General features: G+C 37.9%; 1 protein-coding gene across 1 annotated transcript in view; it reads left to right on the forward strand.

The window, feature by feature from the left end:
• Nucleotides 1-3,971: 3,971 nt before the first annotated feature.
• Nucleotides 3,972-16,592, forward strand: part of Alr (Evr1_Alr domain-containing protein Alr) — a 29,333-nt gene continuing 16,712 nt past the window's right edge. Inside the window, exons 1-2 of the mRNA XM_090378347.1 lie at nt 3,972-4,115; nt 12,660-12,853. Coding sequence (XP_090234473.1) covers nt 3,972-4,115; nt 12,660-12,853 — 338 coding nt within the window. The remainder of the gene's footprint in view (nt 4,116-12,659; nt 12,854-16,592) is intronic.

A 16,592-nucleotide genomic window follows, 5' to 3' on the forward strand; every position in this document is an offset into this window, starting at 1 on the left:
GGTACTGTAACCGGTGCACGCTACTGTACTGAGGTAATCCTTACCCATGCGCGTCTGTTCCGAGGTGTCATTGGCCTCATTTCATGTTTATGGATGACAACGCCACACCACATCGCACTGCAGCTGTTCATATGCTTTTGGAAACTGAGGACATTGTTCGCATGGATTGGCGTGTCCGTTCCGTCTATCTAAATCCCATCGAACACATATGGGACGCTGTAGGGAGACGCCTAGCGGCACGTCCACACCCACCAGAAAATGTTCACCAGCTGAAGATGGCACTGACAGAGAAATGGACGGGTTACCACAAGAACTTATCAAAAACATTGTTCTAAATATGGACAGGCGGTGCAAAGGAAGCATCGACATTAGGGGTGGCCATATCTCCTACTGAGGACCACCTCTTCCCTTTGTTCCATCTTTGGCAGTGACGCATCTGTATCATGGTAACCAATGCTATGTTGCCATTTTTGAATAAAGTCCCTCTGTACCGTTTTGTTTCCTTTGTTGTGTCGGTGTGTTTCCTTCATCATTTCTGTACCTAACGAGGTTCCTTTGATATGCTTTTCCCATATCCAGGCCACTCCTATGAGAAGCTATAGGTGAAAATCTGACTGGTCCTTAAATTTTGCACACCAGTGTATTTAAATTCAAATTATTGCATTAGGGCCAACCGTAATCTCTTACATATACCCATGTATGTAATATAACTGTAAAGTGCCTGTGTTCTCTGGTCGATTTGCCTGTTTTGCTGGACGACAAAACCCCAGTTTCTGGGGGGAAACTTTGCTATCTACGCCTGAGACCGACTAACTCAGCCACGGAGTTAAAAAAGTCCACTGAAGTTCCTCGCGTCATCGACGGAATACACCAGTGTATAACATATGAATACGCTATATGCATGTATATATATCATTATCATTAGCTATATGGTGCAAAGAAGCCTGAGGCTTTTGCTGCACCAGCCAAAAAAAAAATTCTGAGAGAGACAGAAGTAGAAGGGAATCACCAAGGAAGAGAAGAATGATGATATCCAGCTCAAGAGCCTGGATGTGCCAAGCCCATACTCACCAGATGTGAGCCCCTGGGGTTATATATATATATATATATATATATAAAATATTTATGTATAAAATATTGTAGATAGAACGCGTGAAAGAGATTTATATATTTAGAATTAAAACTAATAAATATACAGTATACACTGGGAGCGATGTATGTTATGAAAAAAAAGGGGGGGCTGGGAATGAACCGGAAATTAAAATAACGATAAGAATTGCAAAAATGAAAAAACGACCAAGGTGAAATAACATTGCGGTGTCTTTCACAATTTTAGTCTCATCATCAGAGGTCATCCATCGAAATTATGAAAAAGACAGCAATACTCTTACTTCTGTTTCCGACATGCTCCGTATGCAAAGGTGCACGTGTATAATAGCCACGTGGTACCAATACAAATATAGATTTTGAATTATGAGTAAGCATTTTAGGGTAAAGTTCTAATAAAGGTTATGATATGTTTATTAGAACTTTACCTTAAAATGCTTACTCATAATTCAAAATCTAAATTTGTATTGGTACCACGTGGCTATTATACACGTGCACCTTTGCATACAGAGCATGTCGGAAACAGAAGTAAGAGCATTGCTGTCTTTTTCATAATTTCGGTGGATGACCTCTGATAATGAGACTAAAATTGTGAACGACACCGCAATGTTATTTCACGTTGGTCGTTTTTTCAATTTTTCATTTTGCAATTCTTATCGTTATTTTAATTTCCGGTTTATCCCCTCCCCTTTTTTTCATAACATACATTTAATATTAAATTAATACATTATTACATTTAATTAATTCATATATTTAATTCTAAATATATAAATCTCCTTCACGCGTTCTACGTACAATATTTTATACATAAAATATTTTATATATATACACATGGCTGTAGGGTACGTTTTGCTAACGCAGTGTCCCTAATCCATAAGATATGTTATTTTAATCCAGACATATGTACCCCCTATATTAAATAGCTTTTCTATACCATTATTCTTGATTTTATATATATATATATATACCATAATTAGATAAGTTATAGTGCAAGAACCTGATATAACTTATCTAATTATGGTATATATATATACCATAATTAGATAAGTTATAGTGCAAGATATATATATATATATATATATATATATATATATATGGTCGCGTACCCCCTGGAACTGGTCTACCGACCCCAGTTTGGGAAACGCTGCCCTCGTGGGTAGCACAGTTTTGGATGAATTAGTCGGTTGGTTAGCACCGTTATTAAACGTCAGACGTGAGTTAGCCAGATTGTGACTGAATCGGTCTCAGGATAGGTTGGCATAATTTTTTCTCCCCGAAACTTGGAGTTTTCGTGTAGCAAAACAGCAAATCGATCGCAGGATATACGCAATTTACCCACAGATTATACACGGCGCAATATGACCTAAGTTGCTGATGCACTCAAAATCCTACAACGACCAACCATAGTATATTGTTAACAAAGCCCATAAAAGTTCCTGCACTCGTTGACTGGATTCGACCCCTTGACGTTGGAAAGTACAACCGTGGATGTGTGTTACCCAGAGCGGCTCCTGAACGTTAGTTCAACTCCGCCATGGTATAGTGTAATGAAAGACAACTCCAGAAATTGATGTTGTGCTGTATTTGTACAACAAAATAGAACTATAAAACATTTTTTGAACAATCTGTGGGTTTTTATACAACGTGACTGAGTGACGTTGCACCATTGAAATTTCCCCAGGGACAACTAATGAAACAACTATAGGGGCTTACAGTAAAGTATAAAGAAACATATATTTTGAATATAATACAACTAATAGGAAGTATTAATGACACACATATAGTAAAAATTAACTACATACAACTGGTGTGACTTGGCTAGCACTAAATTCTCGAGCAGTACACATAGCTAATGCAAAAAAATGTAGTTCATGAATACATAAAAACAGAAGTTACCTGACGTAAGGAAGGTATTATTATTATTATTAGCCATATGGTGCAAGGAAGTCTGAGACATGCTGCATTAGCCAAAAAAAATTCTGCATTACTCCCAGAGAGAGAGAGAGAGAGAGAGAGAGAGAGAGAGAGAGAGAGAGAGAGAAGAATGGTGATATCCAGCTCAGAACCCTGGGTGTGCAAAGCTCATACTCATCAGATGTGAGCCCCCTAGGGTTTTGTGTGAACACACAGACATCTAAACTGTAAAGTCAGGGTGAAGGAGAGGAAAGATGTAACCTTGTGGTTATTTTTAATTCGGTTGTGATTCCTTAGTATAAGTTCAGCCGCTTGTGACAGGAGAGATTTGTTTTGAGCTATTACGATAGGGTCTAAATTCAATCCGTTAATAAAGAACAGAGTGCTGAATGGAAAGTGCTTTTCGATTAATCGGAGTCGGGTCAGTAGAGGGGGCCAGTGTTGGTTTGGATCGTGCCGCTTTCCTAGGAATTCTCCGGCGCATTTACTTCCCAAATTTCTGGGCGATCAATGTCAGAGTTGTACAGTTTTGCAAAGAAAGATAGGTTGTTGTACCATTGTTGAACTTTACTATTGAAGACTATGAATCTTACGTGATGCTTAAGTTTCTTTAAGTGATTATTGTGCTATTTTAAACTGATGTATGGGTTTTTTATTCCTACATTTAAGCTCCTCTGACCTGTGTGCCATTTAGGGTTGTTGGTAATTTTGTATCTTGATTACTAATCAAAAACTGATATCTGTTATTTTATTTATTGTAGATTTGTCCACTAGACAGCAGACAAGGCCAGTAGCAGAATTTAGGTACCGTAACAATGAAGCGGTAAACTCCTTGGTTGAATATAAAAAGGAATGTTTTTTTTTTTTTTGTAATTTTATTTTCAATACTGTAAAGCGAGAATATTTTTTTGGTTTCAACTGTTAATAATAAAGAGGTCGCAGAATTCAATATGTCTGCCTCCGATGCGCCGGAGGATGTATATAGTTCTGCTAATAGAAAGCGCCCCTGCAGAGCGTGTTCAGATTTTAAAACTTGGGCGAATCTGCAAGGAATTCAGATAACACAATTAGGAAATTTCAAAGATGAAAGTAAGGTAAGAAAAAAAAAATAGGTTTAGTCTTTACAATCTAGTACCCTTCCAATGCTCCTCGAAGTTTAAAACATGCTTTCCTAAGAAAGCAGCAGGCTTGGAATAATATAGTACTGTAATTCAATGTAATAGTTTGCTAAGGTTGGAGAAAAATAAATAAAATTCGTTGACCAGCAATTTAGAAAAAATAAAACGGATATTAGGCTTTCATTTTTATTTCAAGAAGAAGTGATAATTCATATAAAACTCAATAGTAAAAATAAGATAAAAATAATAATAACAAATAAATAAACAAATAGCTAAAACATTTACCAGACAGTTCTTTCAATAAGTAAGTGGCGCCTCCGTAGCCAGGTGGGAAGGAGCAGCAGTGCGTAGCACACGCTTCTTGATTAGACCGGGGTTCGAGCCCGTCACCACCAAATAGAGGATGCGGAAAAGTCAGGGAATGACCACCGCATATTCCCGGAGCAATATGGCCTTAGTTGCTAATGCTCCTAAAAAAAAACAAAACAACAACAACTTTCAATAAGTCAGGTACTGTATATGACTGAGCCAGCTGGCTAAAGCAGAAACAAAAGAAAATAGTGGTACAATACGAATTTTTCATTTTGTTTACATGACAGTGTTTAGCCAATGAAAACAGAATTCGAGCTGGAAATAGCAACTCTGACATTTGGATATCAAAATTGATTGTGTATCTGTAATAGAACGACCATCATAATCTTTTTGATAGCTTTTCTGGGATATAACAACCAGCAGTGCAATATGGCCCTAGATGCTGTCATTATGGCCTTAGAAGGTTGTCAACCTACAAACATCTTCCAAATCAAATATAAACAATAGCCAATTCCAGAATAATAACTCTCATTCTTCTACACAATCTCTGAACTATATGTTTAATGTAGATACAACGCATAAAAACCTCTCAGTAGATGGCCAATTGGTAAGGAGGTTCGATATTACAGCCATTAGAACCCGAGAGAAAGCCTTTGTTACTAGGCACGCTCCAAACATGCAGGCAAATGACATAAAGGCTTGTTTGCTCAAAGATTCAGCATCCACACAGAAGTAAGATAGTTGGAAACAAGGCACCCTTCATATGTGTCATTTGTGCTCACATGTTCCTCTGATAATCTAAATCTGATCCTTGAATATAACTGGCCACTGGGTGTACTACTTAAAAGATATCGAGAAAAGAACACAGCTTACGTGCGGAGATCAAGTAGTGCACATCAACCTATATAGCCACTAAAGAAACAGAATTCTCCATCTGGAGAGTACCAGGCCATCTGTTTTTTTATTCAGAATGTTAGAAGTGTTGTTAACAAACTGCATACATTACAGACCTTCTTACTCATTGAAGAATACGACATTATAAGTATAATGGATGCTTGGCTAAATCATAACAGGCAACTGGATCTGCTGGTACAATCCTGTGGTTTCAAATTTATTGGTAACAGCAGAAAAGATAAGGGGTGGGTGGAGGAGTTGCAATCCTTTATCACGAAAAGCTTCATCCTACAAGAATTAAACCAAGTCAGTGTGAAAACTTTGAAGCCACATTCACCTCCTTCAGGAGGAAGGCGCAAAAAATCCAAGTCTGCCTTATCTATCTTCTGCCGGAACACGGTGCAGACACCAGGACCAAGCTTCTTGTGTGGATTTCAGAGAATCTTGTCGCTGATATTCCTGTGATTATGACTGGAGACCAATATGCCTAGCTCTAGACACAATGATGCAACCCTCCAAACCTTAGGACTGACTCTACTTGATATGCTGACTCTACTTGATATGCTTCCAACTAGGGGAGAGCAGCATTTGGATTTATTGTATCATAATCTGATAAATATTGAAAATTTGCCCCTCAAACTAAATTCCTGTCGGATCACAACCTAACTTGTTGTGAAATTTCCCTTTCTAATAGTGCAGGTGAGCAATGCATCAATGAGCAAACTCATCATACCAAGAATGTATACCCTCTTAAGTATATTAGATCTGAGATTATTTTAAAACATCTTAAGACCTACAACTGGAATGCTCTATACAATAAACCAGTGGAAGAAGCTACCAACTTGATTGAGAAAGAGCTCTTACGTATTGCTGACCTGGGTGCCTCGAAAGAGGTAAGAATCACCAACAAAACTAACCTGTTGTTCAGCGAGTATTTAAAACAGGCATTTGTGGCCAAGCAAAAGGCTTATAGGAAATAGAAAAATCATGATTTAATGAAGACCTCAAGGACTACAATGAAAAAAGAGCCATTTTCTTGAAAAAGAAACTATGTGCATGCTATGAAGAGGTTATTAGAAACTTTGACATTTAAAAAGAATCGTGAGCAAAAAGGCTACTAAATTTGAAATGGAAGAAACGCTTTCAGACACTGGGCTAAGGAGTTCTTCGAAAAACTGCCAGTTGAAGATAAAGCTAGAAATATCCAAGAATATCAGCCAGAGGGTATGGCACAGCATATTTTAGCAAGAGCTGGCATTTGCGGGAATGCTTTATTCAACATCACTATTTCTAGAGAAAATCTCATCGATGCTATTAACTCCTTGCCTAACAAATCTCCGATCGGCCTCGATGGGTTCCCTATATTTATATTTAAAATATGCAGTGCCTATATTGGCAGTGTGTCATTGCACATATTCTAAACATCCTGAAAGGTGGAGTACCCCCGGAGATTGAATCACTACTTTGTGATGCTGGTGCCAAAAAAGAATCCTTCAGACTTTCGGCCCATATCAATCAGTTCTCTTTTAAAGCTCTTTGAAAAAGTCATCCTCCCTGCTTTTCGGCACCTCCGTAGCCAGGTGGGCAGGAGCAGCAGTGCGTAACACACGCTTCTTGATCAGACCGGGGTTCGAGCCCGTGACCACCAAATACGGAGGATGTGGAAAGGTCAGGAAATGACCACTGCATATCCCCGGAGCAATATGGCCTTAGTTGCTAATGCTCCAAATAACAACAGCCTCCCTGCTTTAACCAGTGTTTTGCACACGGGCCTCTCTGCCTCCATATCATAATACCGAGACGATGCACTACTACTAATTTGTTGGAGATGCTCTTCAGAACACAAGAAGCTTTAAATGAAAAGGTCCAAATTGATATCGTATTTCTTGACACAAAGGCAGCTTTTGATAATGTATCATTATCCACACTCAAAAATATATTGAAAGTTTATTTCCGCATTGAAGGCAAACTATTACAGATTATCAAGACTATTTTGAAGTGTAGGCACCTAATTATACATCAAGAGTTTCTTGAAAAATACACCCTCACTTGGGTCATCCCTCAGGGATGACCCTGTTAAATACACCCTCACTTGGGTCATCCCTCAGGGATGATCCAAGTGAGGGTGTATTTAACAGCATTGCTGTTCACTGCCGCCCTGGAACCATTTCTAGTGCAGAATTTATTATTTTATTTCTTATGCTGATGATATAAAATATTTTGTTGTCTCAATCGAAAGAGCTCTTGTGACCGATGTCAATATCCATGCCAATACAAAGTGTCATGTACTGCATTCATATTTATGTAAAATAGGCTTATGGCTAAACTATGACAAGTCAGCACAATTGACGATAACTAATAAAAAGATAAGTATCAAGTTGAGTTATCTATAAATGGAGCACAGGTTAAGAAAGTCAGCTCATCACTGACCTAGGAGTGACATGGGACGAGGGCCTCACCTTTCAAAGGCATTTTCAGAACACCAGAACAAAAACTCTAGCTGCCATCTGGGCTGTAAGACAAGAAACAACTGGGATTCAAAACCAGCAACTAGTGACCCAATGTTTCCCTCTATGCCTCAATAATTCGGGCCTCTGTCCCAAATACCTATGTTAGGAAGTTTCTCAGCTTGGAATACTGGGTGTTCCAGTGACTAATATTGCCAGGAAGCCCTTTACAATAGCTAAAGCCATACTATACAGAAACTTGAATGTAGCTCCATGGATTCAGATTGTCACCTTACATAATATCTCCACTCTGGCACAACTTCTAACTGGGAGTTTGGATGCCCTTCAAATTGAAAACCTTGCTGTCAGGCCTCACCCTGATGCCAGGCTCGACTATCCTCATAGTCTTCATAGCGCCCTCCATAACACAGTGGGATTAAGGTGGCTGTTTCCTACTGATACTCTGGAGCTCTTTAGGGACTTCAAAATCGACCTGAACAGGTTCTGCCATGATAAAACTTTCAGGAAGTTCATTGTGCAGCAGAAATGTATACTAGTCTACAAATTTAATTAAGAAAGGCATTCAGGAATGAAGAATTATCATTAACAAGAGACTTTGAGCACCTATGAACTCTAAATAATCTGTATAGAACATGAAATAGTGTCTGCAAATGATTCTAAAAGGACAGAGGAATACTGTTCAACAGAATTACTAAGATACTCAATTCATTGTGTTAATGATTGTATCTGTGTAATTTTTCCTTGTTATTTACTTTTGTATTTTCTGATATTTTATTGTATGTTAGTGACAAATGGGCCTGGAGTACTGGGGTCCATAGTTTAACAGATATTTATTTAAAGTATACCCAGTATAAAATAAAATAAAATAAAATATTTCCAGAAGCTTTCGGAACTCGTGTCCCTTTCTCAACTGACAGAATTTTTGAATACATTACAAGCAAAGTGTGGCACGTTACTCATTCGTCATTGTTGTAGCACGGACGTGTGCTGCCTTGCGCCAGTGATCATCCATCAATAAAACGGTTGTCTCCAGGATTGGATGTATATACATCCAAACCTGGAGACATCCAATTGGATGTATATACATCCAATTGGATGTATATACATCCAATCCTGGAGACAACCGTTTTATTGATGGATGATCACTGGCGCAAGGCAGCACACGTCCGTGCTACAACAATGACGAATGAGTAACGTGCCACACTTTGCTTGTAATGTATTCAAAAATTCTGTCAGTTGAGAAAGGGACACGAGTTCCGAAAGCTTCTGGAAATATTTTATTTTATTTTATTTTATACTGGGTATACTTTAAATAAATATCTGTTATTGTATGTTACTATCTAATTTGATTTGTTGTATGTATGAACCACCCTCCTAGATATTATCTGTACAGGGTTGTTTAATGAATAAACTGATATTAATAATGATAATAATAATAATTAGCAAATAATGGACAGATGTGGCTCTGCCCACTGATTCGTGCTGATTGGCTGCTAATCACGATTTTGAATTAAAGTGAATGCTGTTCTGCAAGCTAGTAGTCGATAAAAATACAATGGGCAGACCCAGTAAACCCGACTTTCATTTGTAGTATGAGTTTTCATTTCCATTAGTGAAAAAAGGTCAGATTAGATTACACCACTAAGGTTAGTCTTTACAATATGGTACCTCTTCTGATCGATCGTTGTGAGTAGCAGTGATTGACATGCCTAGTCCCCTCCTACTTGTAGCTTTCTTCACAGTGATCAGAAGTTCTTACCCCTTCAGTATATAGTATCCATTTTAGTTAGTGTGTTTATTCCCCCTTGCAGCTGTTTTAAAATCGGAAAATGAGTTCCTGATTTTAAAACAGTGGTGGGGGAATTCTCTAACACTAAGTAAAAAGCAACTGGTGGGAGAGGTGGGAATCACTGCTACTTGCACTGGTCGATCAGAAGCAGGTATCAGATTGTAAAGACTAACCCACCACTAAATTTGGGATGGATTTAAGCAGAAAAAGATGCATACTAAACATTTATTAAGAATATATTAAGGATACGATTTCCCCTAGAATCTGTCCCGAATTTGGTGTTGTTAACCTTTCTTACTTTAGACTATACAGGAATGTTCACTAAATATTGTTTTAGCATTATCATTAGTACAGGCATATGATGCAAGAAAGCAAGCTTATACAGTATCAGCCAAAAAAAAAAAAAAATCCCATTTCACCCATCCATTCACTCCAAATGTTTGTCTAGTTCTGCCTTGGATTTATTTAAGCTGTCAACTTCCACAACGATAGATAGAAGTTTATTCTAGCAATCAACCACCTGCTGGCTAAAGGCAAATTTTTGCATATCTATTCTGAAACTGCCTTTCCTCAATTTGAATTTATGTCCCCTCAGACGAGTAATCTGGGCAAGAGGAAGAATCCCATCGGCATTGAGCTTGCTCAAACCATTAAAAAAAAAAAAAAAAAAAAAAAACCTTATTTCAATGATCCATAATGTGCTGCCTGAAAGTAAACTCCCTGAGAATTGGCCTTCTGTTGCTCCCTGTTATTTTATATTTGTTCTTCCAGTAAAAAGTGAAAAAAATTGATTATGCTTTGGTCAACAAAGTCAAAGGAATAAAGTGTCTTGTAAACTTTTTTTTTTTTTGAGAAGTTGCAGACATTCAGTATCAGCTACTTTAGCAATACAAAGAGGGGGTCCCTCTGATGTAGTTCAGTGATATATATATATATATATTTTTTTTTTCCCTTTCTGTGTTCTGGGTTTTATCTTAGTTCAAATCTTGCCCCTCCAATAGGAACTTTTGTCAGGGGGGGCAGATTTTTATTCCAAGTTGATCTGGGCTAATGGTTTCATGGTTTTTCATAGAGTAAAATCGATGAAATGCACTTACCTTGGAATACATTTACTTTTTTAGAGATTATAATGTCTATAAACAGAGATGTGTACTGTTCTCTAGTAAACACATCCTCTTTATAAGTCAATTTTCTGGATAATTGAAAATTAATAAAGTGCATTTCTGAACTAGGCAGCTGTTTCGAAATTGTTTGCTTCTCAGTGTTTTTTTTTTTTTTTTTTTTTGGTAGTTGTTGGCGCATCGGCTTCTGTGGCCATAATGCACCTCCCAAGGTTTTTGCAGTACTTTGATCCATGCCTGAGGCGGGATTCGAATCCGCAACCTTTGGGTTGCTAGGCAGGCACTTTACCCACCCGGCTAGCCCAGTCGGCAACTTCTTCTCAGTGGTGGGCAGATAATTATGCATTTGCACTAAACAGTGTCATTGCTTGAGGTTTTCTTCCTTAATTTTATTAATCTGAGATTCTACTTTATCTAACTGTATTTATTTATTAAAAAGTAGCTAAATATTTGTTAATGAATTTTAGATCATTTTTAATAAATAAATGATTAGATAAAGAAGCACCTTGCTTACTAAAAGAAAGTAAGCTTTATAAACACATTTAGTTAATATAATAAATAAAATGTGATTGGACTTTCAGTTGTCCCATTATTATTAATATTTATGAGGTATTTTTGAAAGATGCAGATTAGTTATTGACTGATATGGTACATGAGGAAAGATTTGTAAAGGAAATAATCTAAAAAAACAATGTTGGAGTGCTGATAATACACGGTAGAGAGTAACAAGTAACAGTGTTCACAATTAAAAAAACATCTTGATGTACTTAAGTAGCAGGATACTATTTCAACGTAGGTTATTAATAAATTGAAATAATTCTTTAAAATGATGCTACTGTGCATTAGGTTTACTGTTGACCCTTATAGGATGGTGATGTCTCCTCCACTGATAGTGCTTGAGCTTATGCTCTTTGGAAACAGTTACATTTGTCCACATAGTCAATGAAAAGTAACTAATATCATTTTTAATCAGATATCACTGAGTAGGTGAATCCATTATCAGTTAAAAACTAAAGGCCCAGTTGTGACTGATTTTGGAACTGTTTGGTTCTGTTATCAGACAGCAGGGGGGGTCTGTATTAGCAACCTTATGTCAAGCAGGGAGTAGATGTATCAAAGCTAAATGGGCAGCATAAACATAGGTCTAGTTTTGCTTTGTTTCCAAGCTACAGCCATTTTGGTGTTCCAGCAGTTGTTTCCACAAACTGAGTTAGCATAGCTGGCTCCATTTCAGCTGTTTACAAACAGTGCTCGATATCTCATATAGGGCTTTGCTGATGGTTATGTAAACAAGATCCTGTATTGTTCTTTGAGTGATTTCGGTTAGGTCTCCTGACAAAGGCTCTACATTTGAAATTTGTTATTGTTTTGATATTGTGCATTTGATGTGATAATGGAAGTGTATTCAAATTGAGACATGGCAGATATGCATCTCGTGCATGGACTTGTTAGAAGCAATACAGATTGTTATGTGCCAAATAAGACCTTTTAGAGAATACATGAATGCCTTATGGAAACTGGTTCATTTAGAAAACTGTTTTCAGATGGTGGGCCCATCAGCAACAGAACAGAACAGCAAATCCAACAAGCACCTGGAACTCTTGAGCAGCTTAGGAGGTCTGTGATGAGGCATTTGCAGGCTTTTCAGGCTGAGTGGTCATTTTGAGCATTTCCTAGAAACATAAGCAGATAGTTGCTGTAACTCAGAAATATGACAAAATGAGGCCTATGTTTACATGAACTTTTTTTCTTGTTTTTTTTTTATTATTGTTTTTACTGCCTAAATCCATCCCTGAATTAGGTCCCACATGTTGTGATACACCCTGTATATTAAACCACTATAGTATAAAGACTAAGATAAAGATTGTTTATGTTACTAAAGTAATATTGTTTAAATTTTTCTTCTCTGCTAATTTTTCCTTTTGGCATATTTTAGAAATCTGAAGCCCACGTAGAATGTCCATTAAATAGAGAAGAATTAGGAAGAAATACATGGTCGTTCCTTCATACCATGGCTGCATATTTTCCAGACAAACCATCATCATCACAAGAAGAGAATATGAAATGTTTTATTAACCTGTTTTCAAGATTTTATCCTTGTGATGACTGTGCATCTGATTTGAGAGAAAGGTAACTTGGTACATGATTTGTTAAATTTTTTTTTTTAGATATGTTTGCATACATAAATATATATGTATATATGCATATACAGTACATTATATTGTCTTCACCATGTACATTCATATGCATGTAAGAGCTCCACTCCCAGTGGACAGATTTTCATGAAATTTTATATTTGGACCTTTTAAAAAATATTTCTCAAACCATTCTAAATTTCATTAAAATCAGACAAATATAAATGCAGCCCTTATTTCTTTTATTTCGTACAAGTTGTATTTTCAAAAAATTTGTAGATTAATGTGGTTTTAATGCAGTATTATTAACATTAGACAGTCTGTATGCTTTTTTGTGTATTGTTATATAATTAGCATTAGCATTAGCATTAGTAGAGGCATTTGATGCAAGAAAGCAAGCTTATGCAGCATCAGCCAAAAAAAAAAAAAAAAAAGTAACATAAATAAATAAAAATAACCACTTCCACTTCACCCCTCTGTTCGTTCGAAATACCTGTCCAGCTGAGCCTTAAACTTATTTAGGCTATCAACTTCCACGACAAGGGATGGAAGTCTGTTCCACCCACCAACCACCCGCTGGCTAAAGGCAAACTTCCGCACATCCATCCTACATCTGTCTTTCCTCAATTTGAATTTATGCCCTCTCAGGTGATTTTTCTGAGCTAGAGGAAGAATCCCATCAGCATTGAGCATGCTCAAACCATTCAAGGCTTTGTACACCTCTATCAGATCACCCCGCTGGTGCCTAGTTTCCAGACACTGTAATTTGCAAAACTTAAGCCTTTCTTCGTAAGAGAACCCCTTTGTCCCATTCACCAATCTAGTTGCCCTTCTCTGTACTCGTTCCAGCAGCTCTACATCCTTCCTGAAATGAGGCCTCCAGGCCTGTATACAGTACTCTAGGTGTGGCCTGACCATTGCCTTATACAAGGGAATAATCACCTCCTTATCCCTGCTAGAAAAATTCCTATATATCATTGACAATACACCATGAGCTACTCTTGCAGCTCGTCTGCACTGCTCAGAGAACTTCATATCTGCCTGCACCACCACCCCCAGGTCCCTTTCATTCTCTACCACTGTCAGTGTAGTATCACAGAGTTGATACGTTGCTCTGGGGTTGCTGTTTCCCATATGTAGTACTTTACATTTGTCAATGTTAAACTTCATTTGCCACCTCGAAGCCCATCTGCTCAACCTTTCCAAATCCTGTTGCAGCAGCATAGTGTCAGTAGTGTCCTTGACAACCCTGCCAACCTTCGTATCGTCTGCAAACTTGGACATTAAGCCGGATATACCATCATCAATATCATTTATAAATACAGAAAACAATAAAGGCCCCAATACTGAACCCTGAGGGACTCCACTAATAACATTAGTCCACGATGAGCAGTGTCCATTGATTACCACTCTCTGTCTTCTCCCCCTCAACCACCCCTTTATCCATAGCAGCAACTTGCCTCCAATGCCACACTGCTCCAATTTGTGCAGCAGTCTTCCATGTGCAACAGTATCAAAAGCCTTTCTAAGATCCAAGTATATAATATCAAAGTTATTCCCTGCATCCCGTTCTTTTGTGACTGCATCATAGTATCCAATCAAATTGGTCAGGCAAGACTTCCCCTTAACAAAACCATGCTGTGTCCTAGCTATAACTGAAGTCTTGTCTAGATGATCCTGCAGTGCTTCTTTCACCAGTGCCTCCATTAATTTTCCGGGAACAGAAGTTAAACTCACAGGTCTATAATTACTTGTGTCAGCCTTTGATCCCCCTTTGTGAATTGGGGTCACATTTGCACATCTCCAGTCAATGGGTACCTCCCCTGAGTCCAAGGAAGCTCTCATAATTATGGCTAAGGGTTTGCTTACCTCCTTTGCTGCCTCCTTTAATATAATTGGATAGATCCCATCCACCCCAGGTGCCTTTCTTGTGTTTATCTTCAACAATTTCTCCTCCACTTTGCTCTCAGTTATTACAAGATTCTCTAGCTTACTGCTAGAGTTGAATACACCTCTGGCATTCCCCTCGCTGAATAACTCCTCATGTGTGAATGTCGATGCAAAGTATTCATTTAGTTTGTTAGCTACCCGAGCAGGGTCATCAACAGTTGACCCATCGATCTCAAGTGGACCAATCTGATTCATCCCCTTCCTTCTAGAGTTTACATAAGTAAAGAACTCTTTGCTGTTTTTCTTCGCATCCCTTGCCAAGGATCTCTCGTAATCTGCCTTCGCCTGCCTAACCTCCTTTGTAACTTGGTTACAGATCAACTTGTATCTATCATAGGCGTCCGTGTCACGTGTTAATTTGTATGTATCCCATGCATTTTTCTTCTCTGCCATATGCCTCATTAGTTCATCTGACAACCATTTAGGCCTAAACCTTGAACAATATTTCTTAGTTGGTATGTAAAGCCTAGTAGCTTCCACGATAAGTTCTTTGAATGCTTCCCATTTTGAATTTGCTGTTGGCAATATCATCAGTTGATCCCACTGTATAGAATTTAAATACTGTCTCAGTCCATTGTAGTCGCCTTTACGAAAGCAATACCCCTTCCCTTTACCCCTAATGGTAGTTACCTCTTTGAGTAACTCCCACTTCAGCACACTGTGATCACTGCCACCAAGTGGTTCATTTATCTGCAGATTCTTAATGCATGAAGAATCACTACTGATAATCAAATCAAGAGTATTACTCCCTCTAGTTGCCTCCCGAACATGCTGATGTAGAAAACAATCATCCAATAAATCCACAAAAGCCTTGCTACTGTGTGAGTGACCAGCCCCCAAATTCCAGTCAATATCTGGGAAATTAAAATCCCCCATTATAAGACTCTCTGATTTACTGGCCCACTCTATTTCTCCGAACAGTTTCTTATTATACTCATCAGAGTCATTAGGCCTATAGCACACTCCTACTCTCAATTTTGATCTCCCAATGCACATGAATTGTGTCATTTGTGAAGCAATGCATATGTATATACATATATGTAGAGAGAGAGAGAGAGAGAGTTGTAATTGAACTGAATAGTTTGTGTGGAGAACCTAAAACTAGAGAGTTATATTAAGCATTCTATAAAGTTATAACCATAGTAATTAATCGACAAGGAAATAACTGTATTTGCTTTTCATTTCTATTCACAAAAAAAGAAAAAAATTCATTTAATTTGATAAAAAAAAATCAAATGCCCTCAAAGTGTAATGCACTAAATACATGACACAAATTACAAGGGGTGGGAAGGGGTGTTCAAAAATGATTTGTATTTCACCCAGAAGTAGTTTTGATAGAAGGTTGAAACAAACACCATGTATTACACTTTTCAACATAGTCACCTGACAGAATGACATTTTTCCGCCTCTCAATTCATATCCGCAGGCGACTTTTGTAGAAATCCACTGACTGTCTTTCAAACCAGGACTCGGCAGCAGAACTCTCATCATCAGTAGCAAAATATTTTCCATGAAGAAAGGACTTCAGGGTACGAAAGAGGAAGAAATCCAGGGGTGAAAGGTTGGGGAAATAAGCAGGATGCGGCAATCTTTTAAAACCACATTTGTGGGAACACCTCACTGCAGCATGCGCAGGATCATTATCGTGGAGCAGGTACACACCTTTTGATAGCCTTCCTGTCTTTTTTTTCCTTTATAACAGCATGTTTCCCAGACTTCTGATCCCTTACCATAAGAAGGAAAGGGCACGGTGTACACAAAGTGTTGGCGATGTGTCAAAAAAA

The sequence above is a fragment of the Mastigoproctus giganteus genome, chromosome 7 (assembly GCF_048544385.1).
Source record: "Mastigoproctus giganteus isolate SK-2022 chromosome 7, ASM4854438v1, whole genome shotgun sequence".
NCBI classification, from domain to species: Eukaryota; Metazoa; Arthropoda; class Arachnida; order Uropygi; family Thelyphonidae; genus Mastigoproctus; species Mastigoproctus giganteus.